The sequence below is a fragment of the Littorina saxatilis genome, linkage group LG4 (genome assembly GCF_037325665.1).
Source record: "Littorina saxatilis isolate snail1 linkage group LG4, US_GU_Lsax_2.0, whole genome shotgun sequence".
Taxonomy (NCBI): domain Eukaryota; kingdom Metazoa; phylum Mollusca; class Gastropoda; order Littorinimorpha; family Littorinidae; genus Littorina; species Littorina saxatilis.
The window spans coordinates 25062049-25080849 of NC_090248.1; the positions used below are offsets into that span (position 1 = coordinate 25062049).

The 18801-nt window shown below is 42.3% G+C and overlaps 1 protein-coding gene across 1 annotated transcript; it reads right to left on the reverse strand.

The window, feature by feature from the left end:
• Nucleotides 1-7623: 7623 nt before the first annotated feature.
• On the reverse strand, nt 7624-18575 carry LOC138964308 (ataxin-7-like protein 1). Its single transcript, XM_070336222.1, has 11 exons — nt 18488-18575; nt 18253-18318; nt 17115-17219; nt 16124-16945; nt 15676-15758; nt 14800-15158; nt 14053-14218; nt 13267-13388; nt 11800-12940; nt 11232-11301; nt 7624-10917 (listed from the first exon to the last, which is right to left on the reverse strand). The coding sequence occupies exons 1-11, from the start codon at nt 18573-18575 to the stop codon at nt 10454-10456; spliced, it is 3486 nt and encodes a 1161-aa protein (XP_070192323.1). The 3' UTR covers nt 7624-10453.
• Nucleotides 18576-18801: the final 226 nt, after the last annotated feature.

The window sequence follows — 18801 nt, forward strand, 5'->3', positions numbered from 1 at the left end:
AAAAAAAACCCTCTCCTGGAACAAAAACATACAAAGTAAACCATACTATTCATCCTAAAATTTGTGCTCTCTTACTAGTCAACTTTTCAAAAACCGGCACTGCCGGCAGCCGATGAAACAAAAAAACCGGCTGCCGGCGTGTAGCCGGCAGAGTTGCACCCATGCAAAGGGACTGCAGGTGTTCTTTATTAAGAGGTGTCCTCTCATCAGAGGGGTCTCACATCACAAGTACTACTGTAACTTTATACATGCACACGCACACACACAGCGAACATGCATATACACACCACAAGCTCTCACAGTAGATCCAATTATTTCTAGTCTTTTATTCCGAGTCAAAAGTCAATCATAGCGCATGTTATACACTCATAATGTACTCGTAAATATAGTTATGTCATATCAGAACTAGTGTACAAAGCAAAAAACCATCCTTAACAAACTTAATCATTTGAGAAAAGGAGGACTGGATTCACAATGAACATCATTGTGACGAGTCTTGCACTTCCCCCTCTGTAGTCCATGCATATATATTCATGATAATAAGGACAAAAAACACTGTTTCATAAATAAATTATGATTATTTTCTGTCAGACACCACTGTATTTTGTCTTGACACACACACACACTCACATTTTATGTACAGCATCATCTACAACATACATCCCTGACGAGTTGGCAACCATTGCTGTTGTACATTGAAATGGTTTCATCATGAAGTACATATGCTTTGACCAGAATTTGATATGGGTGAGCCGCTCTTTTCAAAGCCTGAGATGAGTTTAAAATTAATGTTCGTGGTCACTACATGCAAAGAGCAGTTACAACTTACAGTTGAAGAAGTTACTTGTTCTGTTTAAGGGGCTTGTGAATTATTGTACATTTTCATTACTTTATTGTCCCATCGCTGGGAAAATCGGGTCGCTTCCTCCCAGTGGAAAGCTAGCAGCAACGGAGTCGCGCTACCCAGGTGTCTGTGTGTTTGGGTGTATTTAGCCACCTGCACTTATGGCAGAATGACCAAGGTCTTTTACATGCCATTGTGGTGACACAGGGGTGGGACATGGCTTCCGTCTCTGGGTCTGCACATGATTGTATGTGTGTGTGTGCGTATGCGCTTGCAGGCGCAGGCAGTTGCGGACACAATATGCTACACTTTAGTTATCACAAAATCAATTCCTTACTCAGAAACGCATACATTACCAATTTTAATGGTACACCAGGTTTTCTTTTTTTTTCTCAACAGATTTATTTTCACTCTTGTTTCGCAAATTTCTATGCATTTTTTCTCTCTCTCATTCACACGTATGCGCACACACATACACTCAAGCATGCAGACACCTGCAGATACACACACAGACAAACACACTTACTCCCAAGTACCTGATCACCCTTTCTCCTTCCTTTTATACTGCCTCTGACTGTTAAGTGTTATGTACATGTTGCCCGCTACTGAACATGCCTCAACATGTAACAAGAAGCAGCAAACAAGTTTAGCTAACGACAAAGAATAAATTAGCGCTACCACATGCTCATCTCTTACAGAATTTCACATCTTTGATTTTGTACAGATAACGTTCCTCTCTTTTGGTATCACACAATACTTCAGCCCTTGCGTTTACAGTGTTTTGATTTCATGTGGAGAAGAACATCACAAAAAATAATATGTTGACCACACCTAGTAACAATGCAAGGTAAAGCAGACACTGCCAACAAGATGCACAACAAACTTACGTGGCAAGAGTCACACAGATCATAATATGAAGATGTCTACAACAACAGACGACTTTATAAAGAAAATTAGTTCATAGGCTGACAAAGAGATACAGAAAAACCAAATCACACCGAGTGACACAATGTTAAGAAAAACACCAAAATGTACAATTGATGCATGAGAGCTGTTAATGATCACTGTAATTCCAAACCCACTTTTTCAATTGAACAAAATAAATATCTGAGCTATTTCAATAGAAATTATGCAGGTACACAGGTAATATTGTGAATCCTTATGCCAGTAGGACTTGCATCTAACATATACTCGGAGGCAAAAGAAACGCCAATAAAGGATGCGTTAATTAAACCTTTATGGACTTGAAATAAAAAGAAAATAATGATACTAGCATGTTCTGCACGTGTTGTTTTAGCGGTCTTATCTTGTCAGAACCGTGTTTGCCGTTATCTGGGTCACACGTGAGGTCTTGTTGACGGGGATCCCAAACCGTCATGGGGACCACTTTCAGCACATGCACAATGTGGAAAAGCAGCTTTTCGTGTTCAGAGTGTTCAGGCAAGCTGTACCATACTCACAAAACTGTTAGAACATTCATTTCTGCGACACAGGCGCGATGCCGAGACTATCACCAGATCAGCGCCAACAGGCGATCGGGAGACTTGATGCCAGACAATCAGTTCAGCAAGTTGCTATGGCATTTGGAGTAAATGTCACCACGGTTTATCGCCTGCAGCAACGTTTTCATGCCAATTACAGTCCCGGAGACTTACCAGGACGTGGCAGACCCCGGGTAACAACAGCCCGACAAGATCGCCATCTTGTCCATCAACACCAGCGAGATGCATTCGAAACTGCCGCCAACACAGCCCGTAACACATTTGGGGTGCATGGACAACCCGTCAGTGCCAGAACTCTACGCCGACGCCTTGGTGGGCAGAACCTGGTAAATCGGCGTCCTGCTCGACGTCCTGTCTTGACAGCTCAGCATCGCCTGGATCGTCTAGCCTGGGCCCAGCAGCATGCCCACTGGCGCCATCGGGACTGGCGGAGGGTTCTTTTTTCGGACGAGAAGCGCTTTTGCCTGGAACCTGGCGATGGGCGTGTCCGGATCTGGCGAAGACCTGGACAGCGGTTTGCTAACAATAACATCCTGCAGCATGATCGATGGGGAGGTGCCAGCGTCATGATATGGGGCGCCATTGGTGTCAATTAGCGAGTGGGACCTGTCGTCTTTCAGAACGTCGGCCAAGGTCGTGGGAATGGTGTCAATGCAGACCGCTACATCAATCAAGTCCTGCGTCCCTATGTGGTTCCATTTGTCCAGAGGTACCAGAACTGCCTGTTCCAGCAAGACAATGCCCGTCCCTATACTGCACGTGCTACCCAGGACAGGTTGCGTCACAACAGCGTGAACATTCTGCCTCATCCTGCTCGATCTCCGCATCTCAACCCAATCGAACACTTTTGGGACATCATGCAAAGAAGGATTAATGCCCTTGCCCGGAGACCCCGCACAGCAGCAGAACTGCGTGCTGCCGTGACCCAGGTGTGGGCTCAGGTCCCTCAGCAGCAAATTAATCACCTCGTCCTCTCCATGTACCGGAGGTGCGCCACAGTCATCAACGCCCAGGGAGGAGCAACACGCTTTTGACTTTCAACAGTCTTCAAACAGTGTTCAGTGGAACATGGCACGTCATGCTCTCATCCCAATACACCTTTCCGTATGGTTTTTGTATCGGTCAATTCGTTTCCTTGTTATTGTTAACCCGAAATAATTAATTCGACATTAAAATTCATGGGTAAGCCATCTTCACTGCAGCATTTGCGTTTCTTTTGCCTCTGAGTTTAGTTTCAGCTGCCTGTCAAAAACTAATTGTGCTTGATGGTTTGATCAATCAACGCAGCTTGCAAAGATAACCAAAAAATTTCACTGAAATAGACAGAAACAGAACCCCCCCCCCCCCCCCCCCAGCTCAGCCAAAGGTGCTGTTTCTCCTTCTAAGGATAATAAATTGACCAAGGTACACAGCATATGAACATCCAGTCCAAACACACCTACTAAATAAAATGATTGTAAGGATCAAAATTACACTTTCATAACGATAACAACCCTTAAGGTCTTTGATAAGATAGAAAGAAATGTTGTTTCAGGAATCAAAAGCTTCTACATGTACTAATGGCATGAAACTGAACAAAATATACTTCCTGAATTTCAAGACTTCTTTGGTACCATTCACTAAACACTAACAGTCTTTACTCCCTTCCCCTCCCTTGCTGAAGTTTTTCCTGTGACACATTTGTCCTATGATGGGTTTACAGAGAGCCATTGTACAGCCCACCCACCTCTGAAAAAGGCACACATACACCTTTCATTCCTTTGACAGCTATGGTCTGACCTCCTCTGCCCCTTACAGCCCCCCCCCCCCCCCCCCCCCCTTATTAACTGATAATTCTGTTTAGCTATAAATGCAATGATCCCATTAGTCACATTCCGAAGTATGAAACATTTAACGTGAAAAATATTGTCTTCCTAGATTCTATGAGTGTTTCCTTTCTTTTGATGTAACTCTATGATGCCAAACAAAAAAATCTCAACAGTAAAAATGTGTTACTACAGCTTAAACTGGGTAGTTAGGAAATCAAAGAGGGGTCAGGAGAAACCAGAAAGGGAACTTCACTTATGTCAGAGAACAGCAATACCCCCTTCACTCTTCCACCCCATCTTATCCTTCATCATATTACAGTGCGTGCTTTCGTAAAAAAAAAAATTGGAGAATAAATAAGTCGCAGTGTACACTTTGAGCAAAACACAAATCATCACTAAATTCACTTGAGAGGATCAGCAAATAATAATTTAATTCAAGTGGTTTAAAACATGCAAATACCACTGAGTAAGAACATGACACAACAGAACTATTCAGACCGAGAGGTAAAGCTTCAACGACAGGACAAAAAAACAGAGAAATAGCATAAAGCTCATTATGAAATTGACATGAGGTATGATCTTCAAAGAAAACGGCTGTACACATATATATCTTTATCATGATCTACTGGTTCAATAACTCAAAAGACGGCATAGGATACACACATAATAACATGCATAGGCTATTTGACACAAACTCATTATTATTAGTAATAATGTTAATTTGCAGCTGTTGTCACTGAGAAATAACTTTCTTTCTTTATTTGGTGTTTAACGTCGTTTTCAACCGTTCAAGGTTATATCGCGACGGAGGGAAGCGGGGAGATGGGATAGAGCCACTTGTTAATTGTTTCTTGTTCACAAAAGCACTAATCAAAAAATTGCTCCAGGACTGAGAAATAAGGAATTTCAACCAATAGTAAGGAATTTCAAAGAGTAGTTAGGAATTTCAAAGAGTAGTAAGAAATTTCTAAAAGTAGTAAGGAATTTCCATTAGTAGTAAGGAATTTCCAACAGTAGTAAGGAATTTCCAACAGTAGTAAGTCTGTATGCTACAAACTACCCGTGTGACTTGGAATAATAGGCCGTAAAAAGTAGGATATGCGCCGTAATGGCTGCGATCTGCTGGCCGATGTGAATGCGTGATGTATTGTGTAATAAAAATTCCATCTCACACGGCATAAATAAATCCCTGCGCCTTGAATATGTGCGCGATATAAATTGCATAAAAAATTTTGTTTAAAAAAATAAAAAAATAAAAAAATCCCTGCGCTTAGAACTGTACCCACGGAATACGCGCGATATAAGCCTCATATTGATTGATTGACTGTCCTCTTTTGGGGGGGGGGGGGGGGGGGGGGGAGGGGGGGGGGTGTGTGTTTAGACTCAAAACTGGTTCTGAACACTTGCACAAATTTACATTTACAGCCCATCATGTAACAGCTCTTGCTTTTCGCTTTGTAAGGAAACCATTTAAAATAACTTGCAAGGTTCTGATACAACCAAAAGAATCAAAGCACTTAAGATGTACAAGCTTTTCCATTAAATAATTTGGTGGAAGCAAATACAGCATTCTGACCTGATTGCTGAAGCAAACCCTGCCTATTATTTCTTGATTGATTTCATGCATACCTGCTTATTTTTTTTCTCTCACAAAAGCTTTCTTTTCTTTATTTGGTGTTTGTCGTTTTCAACCACGAACGTTGTATCACGACGGGGAAAGGGGGGAGATGGGATAGAGCCACTTGTCAATTGTTTCTTGTTCACAAAAGCACTAATCAAAAATTTGCTCCAGGGGCTTGCAACGTAGTACAATGTATTACCTTACTGGGAGAATGCAAGTTTCCAGTACAAAGGACTTAACATTTCTTACATACTGCTTGACTAAAATCGTTACAAAAATTGACTATATTCTATACAAGAAACACTTAACAAGGGTAAAAAGAGAAACAGAATCCGTTAGTCGCCTCTTACGACATGCTGGGGAGCATCGGGTAAATTCTTCCCCCTAACCCGCGGGGGGTTCACAAAAGCTAACTTTGAAAACAAAAAATACATGTAGTACCATAAGCATACAGTATATACTTATACATGTTCAAAGAGTAGTTAGGAATTTCAAAGAGTAGTAAGGGATTTCAAAAGGTAGTAAGGAATTTCCAACAGTAGTAAGTGTATGATGTAAATGTATGGTGAGAAAAACATACCTCTGGTCCAGTAACCAACTCTTAAGCCTCCTAGTACTACAAGTTAAAATTATCCACTTCCGATCAACTCCTAAAGAACAAAACAATTAAGGCTCACCCTTTTAGCTTTTTTTCTTTCTTCTAGGTTAAAGTTTATGCTGAAAGTGAACAAAGCTCTTGAACTAATTTTTGAAAAACGTTTGAAGTGATTATTTATAATAAGAGCTACTGTCACTGTCAAACTTAGCATTTGATTTATCTTTGAGATCTTCTTCTTCTTCTTCTTCAGCGTTCGACGGTTGTGTCACTCATAGTCTTTGGCCTGCTGATGTTATGAACTGGCAAGTTCTGTGCAGGTCGTCCACAGTTTCTAACAGTTTTGTATCTGGAGTTGTGCATCTTTGAGATAAAACAGCAGAAATTAATACTGAGATCTGTTGTAGAAAATATGACATTGTGACTGCTGTAACTTCAGTGCTCAGCGCAAGTTTGAGATGCTTAGCACAACAGAGCAACAACCCCCTTATTACTTATGAGACAATAACAAAAGGTGACAATTTCATATCAGTGTCACCAATCGAATTTAGCAGGTTTTTTTTTCATTCTGGTGAATCTGCTATTTTGCTCAGTTGCTGGTATTCTCAACACTTGTTTAAACTACTTGTGAAGATTCAAAATAGCACAAAAAGAGTAACTTGTTGAGTATTTTCTGCAGAGGGGTACCCCCAGATTCATCTCCTTGAAACTGCGTCAAATGTGACATAAGTTTCGCTGAACAGCTATTTGTGCATTTAGTTATCACTTTCATGGTGTGCTCTGTGTTTGCAAAAGATATTAAAAAAAAATGTAAGTCCTTTTTCACATCCATTTCACTTTTTTCAGTCTGGATATTTGTTGCTTGATCAAATTTCAGTAAACCTTTTATCAGTGTCACTGTATAATATATTTAAGTTAAAGATGTCCCCCAAATCTGAAACCAACATTATGAAAGATAGTTGTCAACATGTCACAGACAAGAAGGATCTTTTTTCTTGATCAGTACCGACTCCTACATCAATGACAAATGCTTGTAACTTTTAGGTCAGCCCTCATATCATAAAGTGTAAAATCAATAACTAACTCCACTCAAACAGAGATTCAAGGAACACTTACATTCATTTGCAGTCTTTATCTCCTCATGACTTTGAAGCATAGTGGCAGTGAGGTTGATGGCACTTTCAATTCCCTTCATTTCATTTAACACTAACTCCCTCCCTCCCTTTTCCATCCCCCCTCCCCCTCACACCCCTCCACCCCAAAATAAAACAAGTCTTTCTTTCTTTCTTTGGTGTTTAACGTCGTTTTCAAATAAAACAAGTCGCGTGAAGCGATATAAAAACATTTAGTCAAGATCAACACCACAAACTAGTCATCGCCGAGACTACATTCAGATAGTCTCGGCTAACCACACCGAAGACCGAGACGGGTCACGCTCGCCTCCGCGAAGTACTTACTGAACCTATTTTCTTTCATTCTGAGCAAATTTTTAGAGAAAACATGACATATCTATATATTTTTGAATTCAGGAGAAGATGAGAAATACAATGCAATAACTTTTTAATCTGCTTCTGAAAATTCGATTTTAATGACAACTTTAATGAGCAAACTAATTAACTAATTTTTAAGCTTCCGAGCTGAAATGCAATCCCATAGTCCGGACTTCGTCGAAGATTGCTTGACCAAAATTTCAAAGAATTTGGTTAAAAAATGAGGGCGTGACAGTGCTGCCTCAACTTTCACAAAAAGCCGGATATGACGTCATCAAAGACATTTATCCAAAAAATGAAAAAAACGTGCGGCGATATCATACTCAGGAACTTTCTTTCTTTCTTTATTTGGTGTTTAACGTCGTTTTCAACCACGAAGGTTATATCGCGACGGGGAAAGGGGTGAGATGGGATAGAGCCACTTGTCAATTGTTTCTTGTTCACAAAAGCACTAATCAAAAATTTGCTCCAGGGGCTTGCAACGTAGTACAATATATTACCTTACTGGGAGAATGCAAGTTTCCAGTACAAAGGACTTAACATTTCTTACATACTGCTTGACTAAAATCTTTACAAAAATTGACTATATTCTATACAAGAAACACTTAACAAGGGTACAAGGAGAAACAGAATCCGTTAGTCGCCTCTTACGACATGCTGGGGAGCATCGAGTAAATTCTTCCCCCTAACCCGCGGGGGGATAGTCAGGAACTCTCATGTAAAGTTTCATGAAGATCAATCCAGTAGTTTTCTTTGATTCATCCTACACATACACACAGACACACACACGCACATACACCACACCCTCGTCTCGATTCCCCCGTCTATGTTAAAACATTTAGTCAAAACTTGACTAAATGTAAAAATAAAAAAAAGTAAAGAGAAAAATAATTACAGTTGAAGTGTACAACAGAAAGCATACTTTAAACGGAACTTAGTTAATCCAATGTATGCATTGCTTAAAAGTTTTACACCTTGTGTGACCAGCATCAATCTGCAGGTCTTTCATACCTGAAACTTAAGCAGTGGTGTCAAGAACAATCAGAAGGTACCACAAAACAGAGTAACCCACCACAACATCAATTTCTCTTTTCATGTCCATACAAGACAAGAAGAACAGCAGATAATAATGTTCACCATATACGTTGTTACCTTGAGCGTATCTTTCTTCCCCTTGCAGATCCCGAACCCCTCACATAAATGAATACTTAGTTACTATCAAATGTTGAATTCAACTTTCTCTTTAAAATATAATTCAAACAGATTCTAACACAGATGGAGACATGGATGAATAAGGTTTTCGATGTGGGTCAGTGCATTTCTGATGCATACATCAAGCATGCAAAACATGTGTAAGTTAGCATAAAAATCAGATAAATTAATGACACAGTCTTACTAGTTTATAATATGTACAATCTCGCCCTAACGCTCAAAGCATTCATACACACTCACAGACTAGTATCACAAAGTCAGGGCAGGTCCTTTTCCTATTCTGCAGTTGATTCACTATCGCTAATGTTATGTCACTCACTGTCAATATTTCAACAAGACAAGAAAACAGAAAAAAGGCGACTAATTTGTGCATTATTCTGAATGTCATCAGAGTCCACAGAACAAATTACAACCATGATAAGTGTGGTAAGCGTCGCGTTGCGTCCATGATTCCAGCATCGCACTCAGCACTGCAAATGACTTGCAGCACACAACTCTTTGACTAGCCACGAGGCAGTGAGCTCTGTTCAATCAAACAACAGAGGGATAGCTTGCTAGCAAATCACTCCTCGGCTAGGTCTCACTCGGATGAAAATATTGTCAACAATCAGTCACAGCTGGCTCTGATCGTCTCAAACCTGGATCCAACCAGCACAACCAAAATCACAGGCACATGAAGTAACACAAGAGTCACTGTCTCTCACAAGGTTGCTTTGGCTTGAAAATTTGATCACTAGCATTAGCATAGCGCACCACTTTTGAAACAGTAATACTCCATAGGTCTGATGAAAAAATGAAGAAAAAAAAGAAACAGGGAAAAAAAAGGCCCGAGTCGGACGCTTCAACAAAAGAAGTATGCGTTCCTTGAATCAAAAATAGTCTGTGTTCTTGGTCACAGAGGGAAAGTCTATCTGGCCCAGAGACAGACACGACTTGGAGGTTGCCATTAATAGCTGCCAGGATTCAGGATAAATAGCAGTTGAGATTTACAAAGGAGAACCATGGAATAAAGTCAAAGCAAAGCAAAGCAAAGTCACACACAAGAATCAAGAACCTGAAGTTGAGTAGAAGTGAAAAAAAGTCAGTTCCAAGAAAGTAGATTCTCAAGTTAATATCCAGAAATCACATTCTGAAACCGATTACTAGAAACCAGATTCTGAAACTGATTCCCCGAAGCCAGATTCTGAAGTGGTTTTCAGCGAAACCAGATTGTAAATTGGATTCAAATAACCAGATTCTGAAGTAGATTCAAAGAAAGCAGAATCTGATTTTCAGAAACCAGAATCTGAATTAAACACTGATAACAACCAGTTTGATTATTCACAAGTCTGTTTTTTTGCATCTCAATACATTCTGGCCTTTGCTCTCTTAATAACTGGTGCTAGGAAATCACTCCCGATGAGGTGCTGGAGATCTGAGGCTGGAGGTGAATTTCCGTTTTGCCCGTCCCGGGGGGTCCACTGGCAGCCCTGACATCATTGGCAGTGGAGGTGACTAGCAGCGTGGGCTGGGCGTGGCTGTGTGGATTCTGCTGCTGGGAGGGAGCCAGGGTTCCCAGGCCCATTTGGCTCACCAAGGGAATGGTGACCGAGACGGGCTGCATGGTGATTTTGCCGCCCTTGGTGATGTTGAAGGTCCCGGGCTTAAAATGAGCCAGCTGGGCCAGGCTAGGGCTGGGACAGATCTGAGCACCCTGGCCCTGGAGCAAACCCGAGGCCTGTAGGGTTTTAGCGGTGGGGACGGTGCCGGCCCGCCCCTGGACATGGTTGGCAATGCGGTGGTGGTGGTGATGTTGCTGTTGGTGGTGGTGGTGGTGGCCGGCGGCGGCGACGTGGAGCTTGTCGCCTTAAGACAGCACAGAATTTACATTACTATCGCATGACAGTATTTTCTGTGTTTGTGTGTGTGTGCGCGCATGTTGTTTTAAGGGAGATATCATAGATACAGCGTAGCCTGTTTTATAGCATTGAAACATTGATATGTGTGTGATTGCACTGTAAATAATTTTATGGGTTTTTTCCCCCACAATGATTGTACAGCGCTTTGAGCAGGGTTAAACCCTGTAAATTAACCTCCATTTTAAGAATCCCTCCTTTGTAAGCCCTGATTTTCTCATATTTTTGAAGGTCCCTAAGGGGGGTTCCACTGTATTTACATACCTGATGATGAAATGATGCCATTGGTGAAGGAGGCTGAGGACAGTGTCACCTGCTGAGGAGTTCCAGACTCCTGAAATCGGTGAAAACATCATGAAATATTCACTCACATTTCATTTGTAATCAAACTACAAATCCTTGAGTGCTTTTTGAAAACCTAGTTAGACTAATGCGTTAAAAGTAAAACTGAATAACGATCACTGGGTATTGGTTTTTTTTATGAATCTATTTCTTCTAATAAATCCTTGAACTTTGTAAGACATTAGCTCAGTTGGATGTGGTTTGAATATCCTGATTTTCTGCAGTGTGTTACACCATTAACCTCAGGTAACTAAGTACTATGAAGGTTTTAAACCTAATCCTGTTTGTAGAAAATGATGCTCAGTTTTGGTAGGTATCTAAAACTGACAATAAGTACCGACTATGGATGACGCACAAGATGAATTTGGAGAAATGTAACATCTATCAGAAGGGAACATTTTGTTTTTTACTGGATGGTATGTAGTAACATTTTTAAAAACATTTTGTCCTGTGCATACCCAAGCGCACACAAGACTTTACATGTACTCACACTGACAGTTCTGAAGATGGTATTAGGGGCGACCGAGACAGAAGTCGACGACTGGTTGGACGTGAGGGCATTACTGGTCAGGGCCACGTAGGTGGAGTTCCCCCCACCACCCCCACCTCCGCTCAGCGAGGACACAGGCGCCAGCACCGCCCCTTGCAAGCTCCCGTCGACCAGCACAGCGTTTTGAGGTACAGCAGTCAACACACTGTTGCCCTGAAGAGCGCGTAACGTCTCCAGAGTGCCCGAGATTTTGTGCGCCCCGTGCTTGGTTTTGGCCAGTTGGCCGCGCTTGATGTTCTTGTCTTCCACCGTGGCGTTCATGGCCTGCGCTGCAGCCAGCTCTGCCAGCTGCGCACCGGTGATGTTCAAATACTGCCCGTTGACCAGCGGGTCGATGCCCGTCAGCACAAAGTTGAAGTCTTTGATGATGTTGCCCTTCTGTCCCTGCTGCTTGCTGTTGGGCAGAGTGGCGCTCAGACCCAGGGTGGCAGCATTGGCCAGGTTGACGCTAGGGATGGTGATGGCTGTGAGGGGGGTGGTGGCGGACTGACTGTTCACGCCGGACGCTGGGGTCAACACGGCGGACTGCTGCTGCTGGGAAGTCCGTCCCCCATCCGCCAGGCCCAAAGCTTGAGCCGTTGTCACTGTCAACCCAACTCCCCCCTGAAACTGCAGGGTGCTGGTAGGTACACTGTGAGCTATGCCGCTCATCACCTGAGTGCTGCCGCTGCGCTTGCGCTTGAGATTTTGGCTGCTGACGGCCTGAGACAGAGTCAGAGTGCCCCTCTGTAACCCTGTGTTGCCGTTCCCAGTTAACGTCTCGTGACCTTTGGTAGGTTTGAGCAGCGCAGCAGCAAGGGTAGGGATAGCTATGGTGGTGGGTGTGGCTGTGGCTGAGACTCCGGACGACATGGCCAGACCAGAGACATTGAGTGAATGGGAAGATAGAGACTTTGTTTTGTGCTTGAGGAGAGGTTTGCCCAGCAGACCCGAATTAGCATTGACAGGCCCTCCAATGGTGAAGCTGACGGTAGGTCTCTGGTGGGCCAGACCAGAATCCACTGTGTTGAACTCGTATGGGTCTTTGGAGTTGCTCAACATCTGTGGTTCCTTGGGCAGTTTGGACTCCACGCAGAGTTTTCTGGTGAAAAGGAAAACCAATTATTGATGAAGATACAACCCCACAGAAACAGTAAAAACAGCAACACAAACAAACAACAACAATGTCCTGAGATATACAGGCCATAAAGAACATGCATTGCAGCAAAACAGCGCTCACTCACATGCAATGTTTGTAATAAATGTGAGTGCATGGTGTTCTGCTTTTACTTTTTGGATTCAGAAAAGGAAGGTACATCTGACGAATCTTTGTTTTCATGTAATTTACATACATCTAGACAGTCCCGTAACTTTTCAGTGAATATCCCCTTACTCAAAACCTTTTTTCTGCTGTATCTTCTTACTTACTTATGTGGTGGTGGGTTGAGCTGTCTCTCCAAGGCACTGAGAAACGCTGCACGAACAAGATCTGTCTTCCGGGAAAACAATGCACATCCTCCCCCAGCCATCCGAGCACCAAAGTTACAAACCTGAAACAAAAATACCATTCTCATTTCAAAAACATTGTGTGGTCAAATTTTCCTTTCTCGGTTATCCTTGACAAGTGCGTTTATTCATGCCAACAGAATCGAGCGCCAGAGAAAGAAATTTGTGGGTGTCTGTTTCTTCAAACTTTTCTAACCTATTCCCTCCAGCCAAAAGTTCTAAACTGCCAATAGAGATCCCAGCACAAGGGAGGAATATTGGCAGCCAGGGAGAAATTATCATCATACTGTACTGACGAAAGGATGGAAATAAATGTATGTATGTGTTTGTAAGTGTAACTTAAAATAGATGCCTCAATGTTAAGTTCTTGCTACCAGGCTCTGCACTAGATAAATAAAATATAGTTAAAAAAATCGGTCTAGGGATGCAAAATAATGAAATAGAAAATCATGTTAAAAAAACCCGGGGATTCCAGCAAAGTCCCCGGTGGGGTCCAGGAAAATTGGAGCATTTCAGTCATTTTTGACACAATTGTTGGCACTGCATGCAAAGATATGCAAAACAATACATCTACACAGCGCACATTTCAAAAGCCCCCCCCCCCCCCCCGATACAAAAATTTCTCTCAAAATCTGGAAAGTTATCTGGAAACTATTTTCAAATTCCAGAAGGGAACTTTCAGCCTTGCAACCCTTAAAAATGACGTACAGCAGCGGGGCGAGGTTGGTGACTGAGGTACGTGACATCTGGCTTGTCCTGCAAGGCCTCTGCGTCTTTCTCGATGGGCTGCGATGAGTGACTGAGTGATTCCACGATGGGTGATGGTTCTTCTTTGATTGTCAAGCTTGGAGGGAATGAGCCACCTGGAACAAACCTGTTGGAAAAGTGCAGAAAAAGTTTGTATACTGTAAGTGAGTTTGTGTTTTTTCTTTCTTGTTTAAGAGTAGTTCTGCTAAGATGCATGACATTTCTCCAAAGTACTTCTCCATGATCCTGCTTACCATAAAGACGTATCAGGAAGAATTCAATATAAGTCCTGAAGACTTCTGAAGGTGATTCTACTGTACCCATCCCTACCATTGTGATCATTAGAAAAAAGCTGGTGACAATCTGCAAATGGATCACTTACCTTACGAACCAAGTTACACATTCATCCAACATTTTATTCTTTATTTCAGACATGACCAGCAAGTTCTGTTTATGATTAATTTTCCTCTGGAGACTACTAAGTGCTTGACACTTTCGGAAAGTTGCACAACCCACATCAGTTTTGGATTTCAAAACGTGTTTTTCCCGGGGGGGTGGTGTGCATGAAAAACTGCCCAAATGGGTCGGATTGGCAAAAATCTCAAACAAATCTCAATATCAACCAATCTGACCCAGCGCTGAGTTCCCTCCCAGTTGGGTATTTTCTAATGCACACCATCCCTGGCGTACAAGCAAGTAGGCACTCACTTCTGAAAGACAGCTGAGTTGACGGCAGGTCGCTGTGGTTTTATTACACGGTGCAGACCAGGGTGAGGCAGCAGTGTGGAGGTAGCCACCTTGATGTCACGATGCCCTGACATGTCAGGATGACCCAGCTTTATGGCCGACACAGCCGCCAGGGCAGCCGGTGATGTCACTGCTGTCACCAGCTGTGGCGCCGCGATAGCAGCAGAATTGGTCACCAAGGTAACACCAGCAGCATGGGCAGCCTGTTCTTCAGCTTTGGCTTTCAACAACGCTTCCTTTGCTGCCTTGTGCTCCCTCAGCAGATCGTCGAATGACTTCTTGCGCCCTGGTACAGCTCGACGTAATCCCAGTGCATGAGTCTGCACACAACAAATAAACCCAATATACAATAACATCAAGAAAATATCATTCGATTTTAGTAAGAAGTTTATAATTACAAACAACTATTCCTGTCTACTAATCAACCCTCTTCATCTTCGTTCATGGGCTGAAACTCCCAAAGTTCACTCTTGTTTTTGCATGAGTGGGTTTTATGTGTACGACTATTTTTTACCCCGCCATTTAGGCAGCCATACCCTGCTTTGGAGGAATACTAATCAAACAATCTAACATACTGGAATGGCTGTATTTTACCACTCTTTCACCCAGAAATTGCCCAGCTTACAATCTTAAATACAGCAATGCTTAGTTTATCAATCTTACAACAGCTCCATTTACCAATCTCCATCTATCTGAGACTAGACTAGGAATGAAGTGAAGAAACCTTGCATTTTCAAGAGAAGGTTACCAGATTTCCAACATAGCTGATAACCCACAAACCCTCCCCTAATATCTTTTCTCAAGTGATCTGGGCAACAGGCATATATATTACTGCACCTTGCATGTGAGAGATCTGGTGCAGGGCTTTCCTGATTCGTCCAACTTAACGCCGCAGTGCTTGTTAGCATCAAACTCACGATCTGCAACAGAAGAATGAAAACAATTTACAGAAAGGCTGTAGACTAACAATGAGGCACTTCAATGCCACAAATAAATATTATGAGTTGACATATATACCCGATACATTTTTTAACATAAGTCATAGTTTAAAGGATCGAACAAATGAGTCACTTCAGCGTTGGCCCCTGGTCGGTTTGACATGCGGGTCTTCTCACAACCAATTTTCCTACTTAGCACACAAACCCAGAAAGGCTGGACTTATTTGCAATCCACCTTACGGACCTATTGTCCTATGAGTCTAGGAACAATACTGTTGCTTAACTGATGCAGTTTAATCTCTAATACTTTACTAGAGACTAAAAAAAAACATTGTTGAGGTAGGTACCTTTACAAGGCAAAAACTTGCGCTCCTTTGGCGACTTTTTGCTCTTGCTGGACGTGGTTATGGGCTGAGGATTCGGCCTGAGAGTGTTGTGCGCAGCTGTCAACGTGGCGGCTAAGGCACTGCTCAAAGATGCCGTTCGCACAGGTTTGCTGTTCTTGCTCAGCAAAGCGAAGGTGGTGGTTGCGGTGGTGGTGGGGAGGGTGGCAGACATGGGCCGCGTGTAAGTCACACTGGTAGTCGTTGTGGTCAAGGCGAGGGGCAAGGTGGCCAAGGTGATGGTCACAGGACAGGTGGTGGGAGCGGTCAGACACGGGTGAGTAGAGGTTATCATCGCCTTTTTGAGCAGGGCGCCGTTTGTCAGAGTCTTGTCACCGTCAGCCGTAGAGATCACAATGTTTCTGCCCAGCGCCAGTGCTGCAGTCACCGTTGGGATCGGTGAGTTAGCTATCACATCTCTCAAAGGGGAACTGCTTTCCGGCGTAGGTGCTGTGGCCGCTTTCTTCAGAGAGGCAACTTCCTTGGGAATGCGTTCCATCTTAACCACAGGGTTGGTGTTTGCTTTTGCAAACTGCCGAGATGACGATGGCAATGTTTTAGAGTTTCCACCTGCAGATGAGCCTGCAGCACTGCCTGGATTGCGTACAGAACTCGGCACTTGCTTCAAGCTTGCTTTGGTTGGTGGTTTAGTGGTTGCTGATGTCTTGCCAAAGCCAGCAACTGGCATGGACAGTGTCTTTGCAAGTTCTGAATTCAGCGCTTTAGATGTAGCTGCCTGCTCATCCAAAGTTGCAGTGATAGAAGCAACTGGACCATGGCGCATTTCTGCAACAAAATCAAAAGTGCCATCAGAACATGTGAGATACAAGCTGCATGTCATATGTGGAATAGGCAGACAAACTTAAACATTTTGAAGAAGAATTTATACACAAGATAACTAGAAGAGGCAACACACACAAACCAGACACTTCATCTATTAAATAATGTATCTTACCCATGTGCCTCTTGAGGGCTTGAGGCTTCACCAACATGCTGCAGATTTCACATAGTGCCAGCGTGAAGTCCTCTCTTGAAGGACAAAACCCAAAAAGGTCCATATCTGAAGAAGAAGAAAAATCCATAATATGTTTATATTTCAATCAATCAATCAATCAATATGAAGCTTATATCGCGCATATTCCGTGGGTACAGTTCTAAGCGCAGGGATTTATTTATTTTTATTTTTATTTTATGCAATTTATATCGCGCACATATTCAAGGCGCAGGGATTTATTTATGCCGTGTGAGATGGAATTTTTTACACAATACATCACGCATTCACATCGGCCAGCAGATCGCAGCCATTTCGGCGCATATCCTACTTTTCACGGCCTATTATTCCAAGTCACACGGGTATTTTGGTGGACATTTTTATCTATGCCTATACAATTTTGCCAGGAAAGACCCTTTTGTCAATCGTGGGATCTTTAACGTGCACACCCCAATGTAGTAATGTACAACTTTATAACTTACACCTATAGATGTAATCAAAAACACAGTAATTAAAAGTAAAACACTGTGCAAAACATTTTCTTTCAGAGACAAGACATGCAATAATTTAGTATTTGATAAATAAAGAAAAAAAAGAAACATGCATGTTTGCTACAGATCTGCCAATGAGATTCGCAACCAGATGTCTACAACTTCAGCCAGTTCAGGACATTCTCAAAAACTGATGTTAAACTGAATGTCATTGCATATGATGTAATATCAAGTACTGATACAGAGCTTCAATTTCATTCATATACTGGAAAGGGGAAGGGGCAAAATGAAAACATTGTCAGTGCTCTTGCAGTCTTGGTTCTTAAATAATCAACCTGCTGCAAAACTGAAAGCAGAAGCACATTTCAGTACTTTCATCCTAGTGGCTCCATTGAAAACAAACACTCATTCAACAAATGCACCATAAAAAGATACAAGCAGAAAATTTCCTTTTGTCTATTCTCATTAAAAGTACACACCCAAATAAAAGCCTCAAGTTGTCACTGTTAACCTTTCACGTTTGTACAAAGCACCATGAGAGTTACATGAGATAATTGTTCCGGGTGTAAACATGCAAACTGAACATCAGAGCGCCACAAAATTGCACATACCCTTCTTGTTGAGTTTCATGCTGTCACCTTCATCTTTTGCATCCGATGTATCGTCTTCCTCATCCTCTGCAAAATAGGAACAACAGATCAAGGTAACACGACTCCGGTAGTGTTCATCAATCAACCCAGGCAACACGAATCATACATTGCAACAAAAAAACACAGCAATTATCATGAAATCAAAACTGAACAACGGGATTGACATATGAAGTATGAGATAAGATCATAACGCTACCATTTCCATCGGTAATGGACATTTTGTCGGCCCAACTAGTCCACGACTGTCCAAGAAACAACGAGGGACTTCTGTCTTGAGTCGCCATTTTAGTTTCTTGTTGCTTTCTGCCAAGTCGAGAATAGCCGAGCATGACGTCAACATCGGGTGTTTCCGCCATATGGAAATAAATAATATTATTTCATATTTTAACAGAAGACTAGGGCCACGAATAAAAAGTACATATTTTTCTGATCCTGAATGAATATTTTCAAGGCATATATTACATAGATAGACTAAATTTTTGTCATTTACATTTTTAACGATATCAGCGA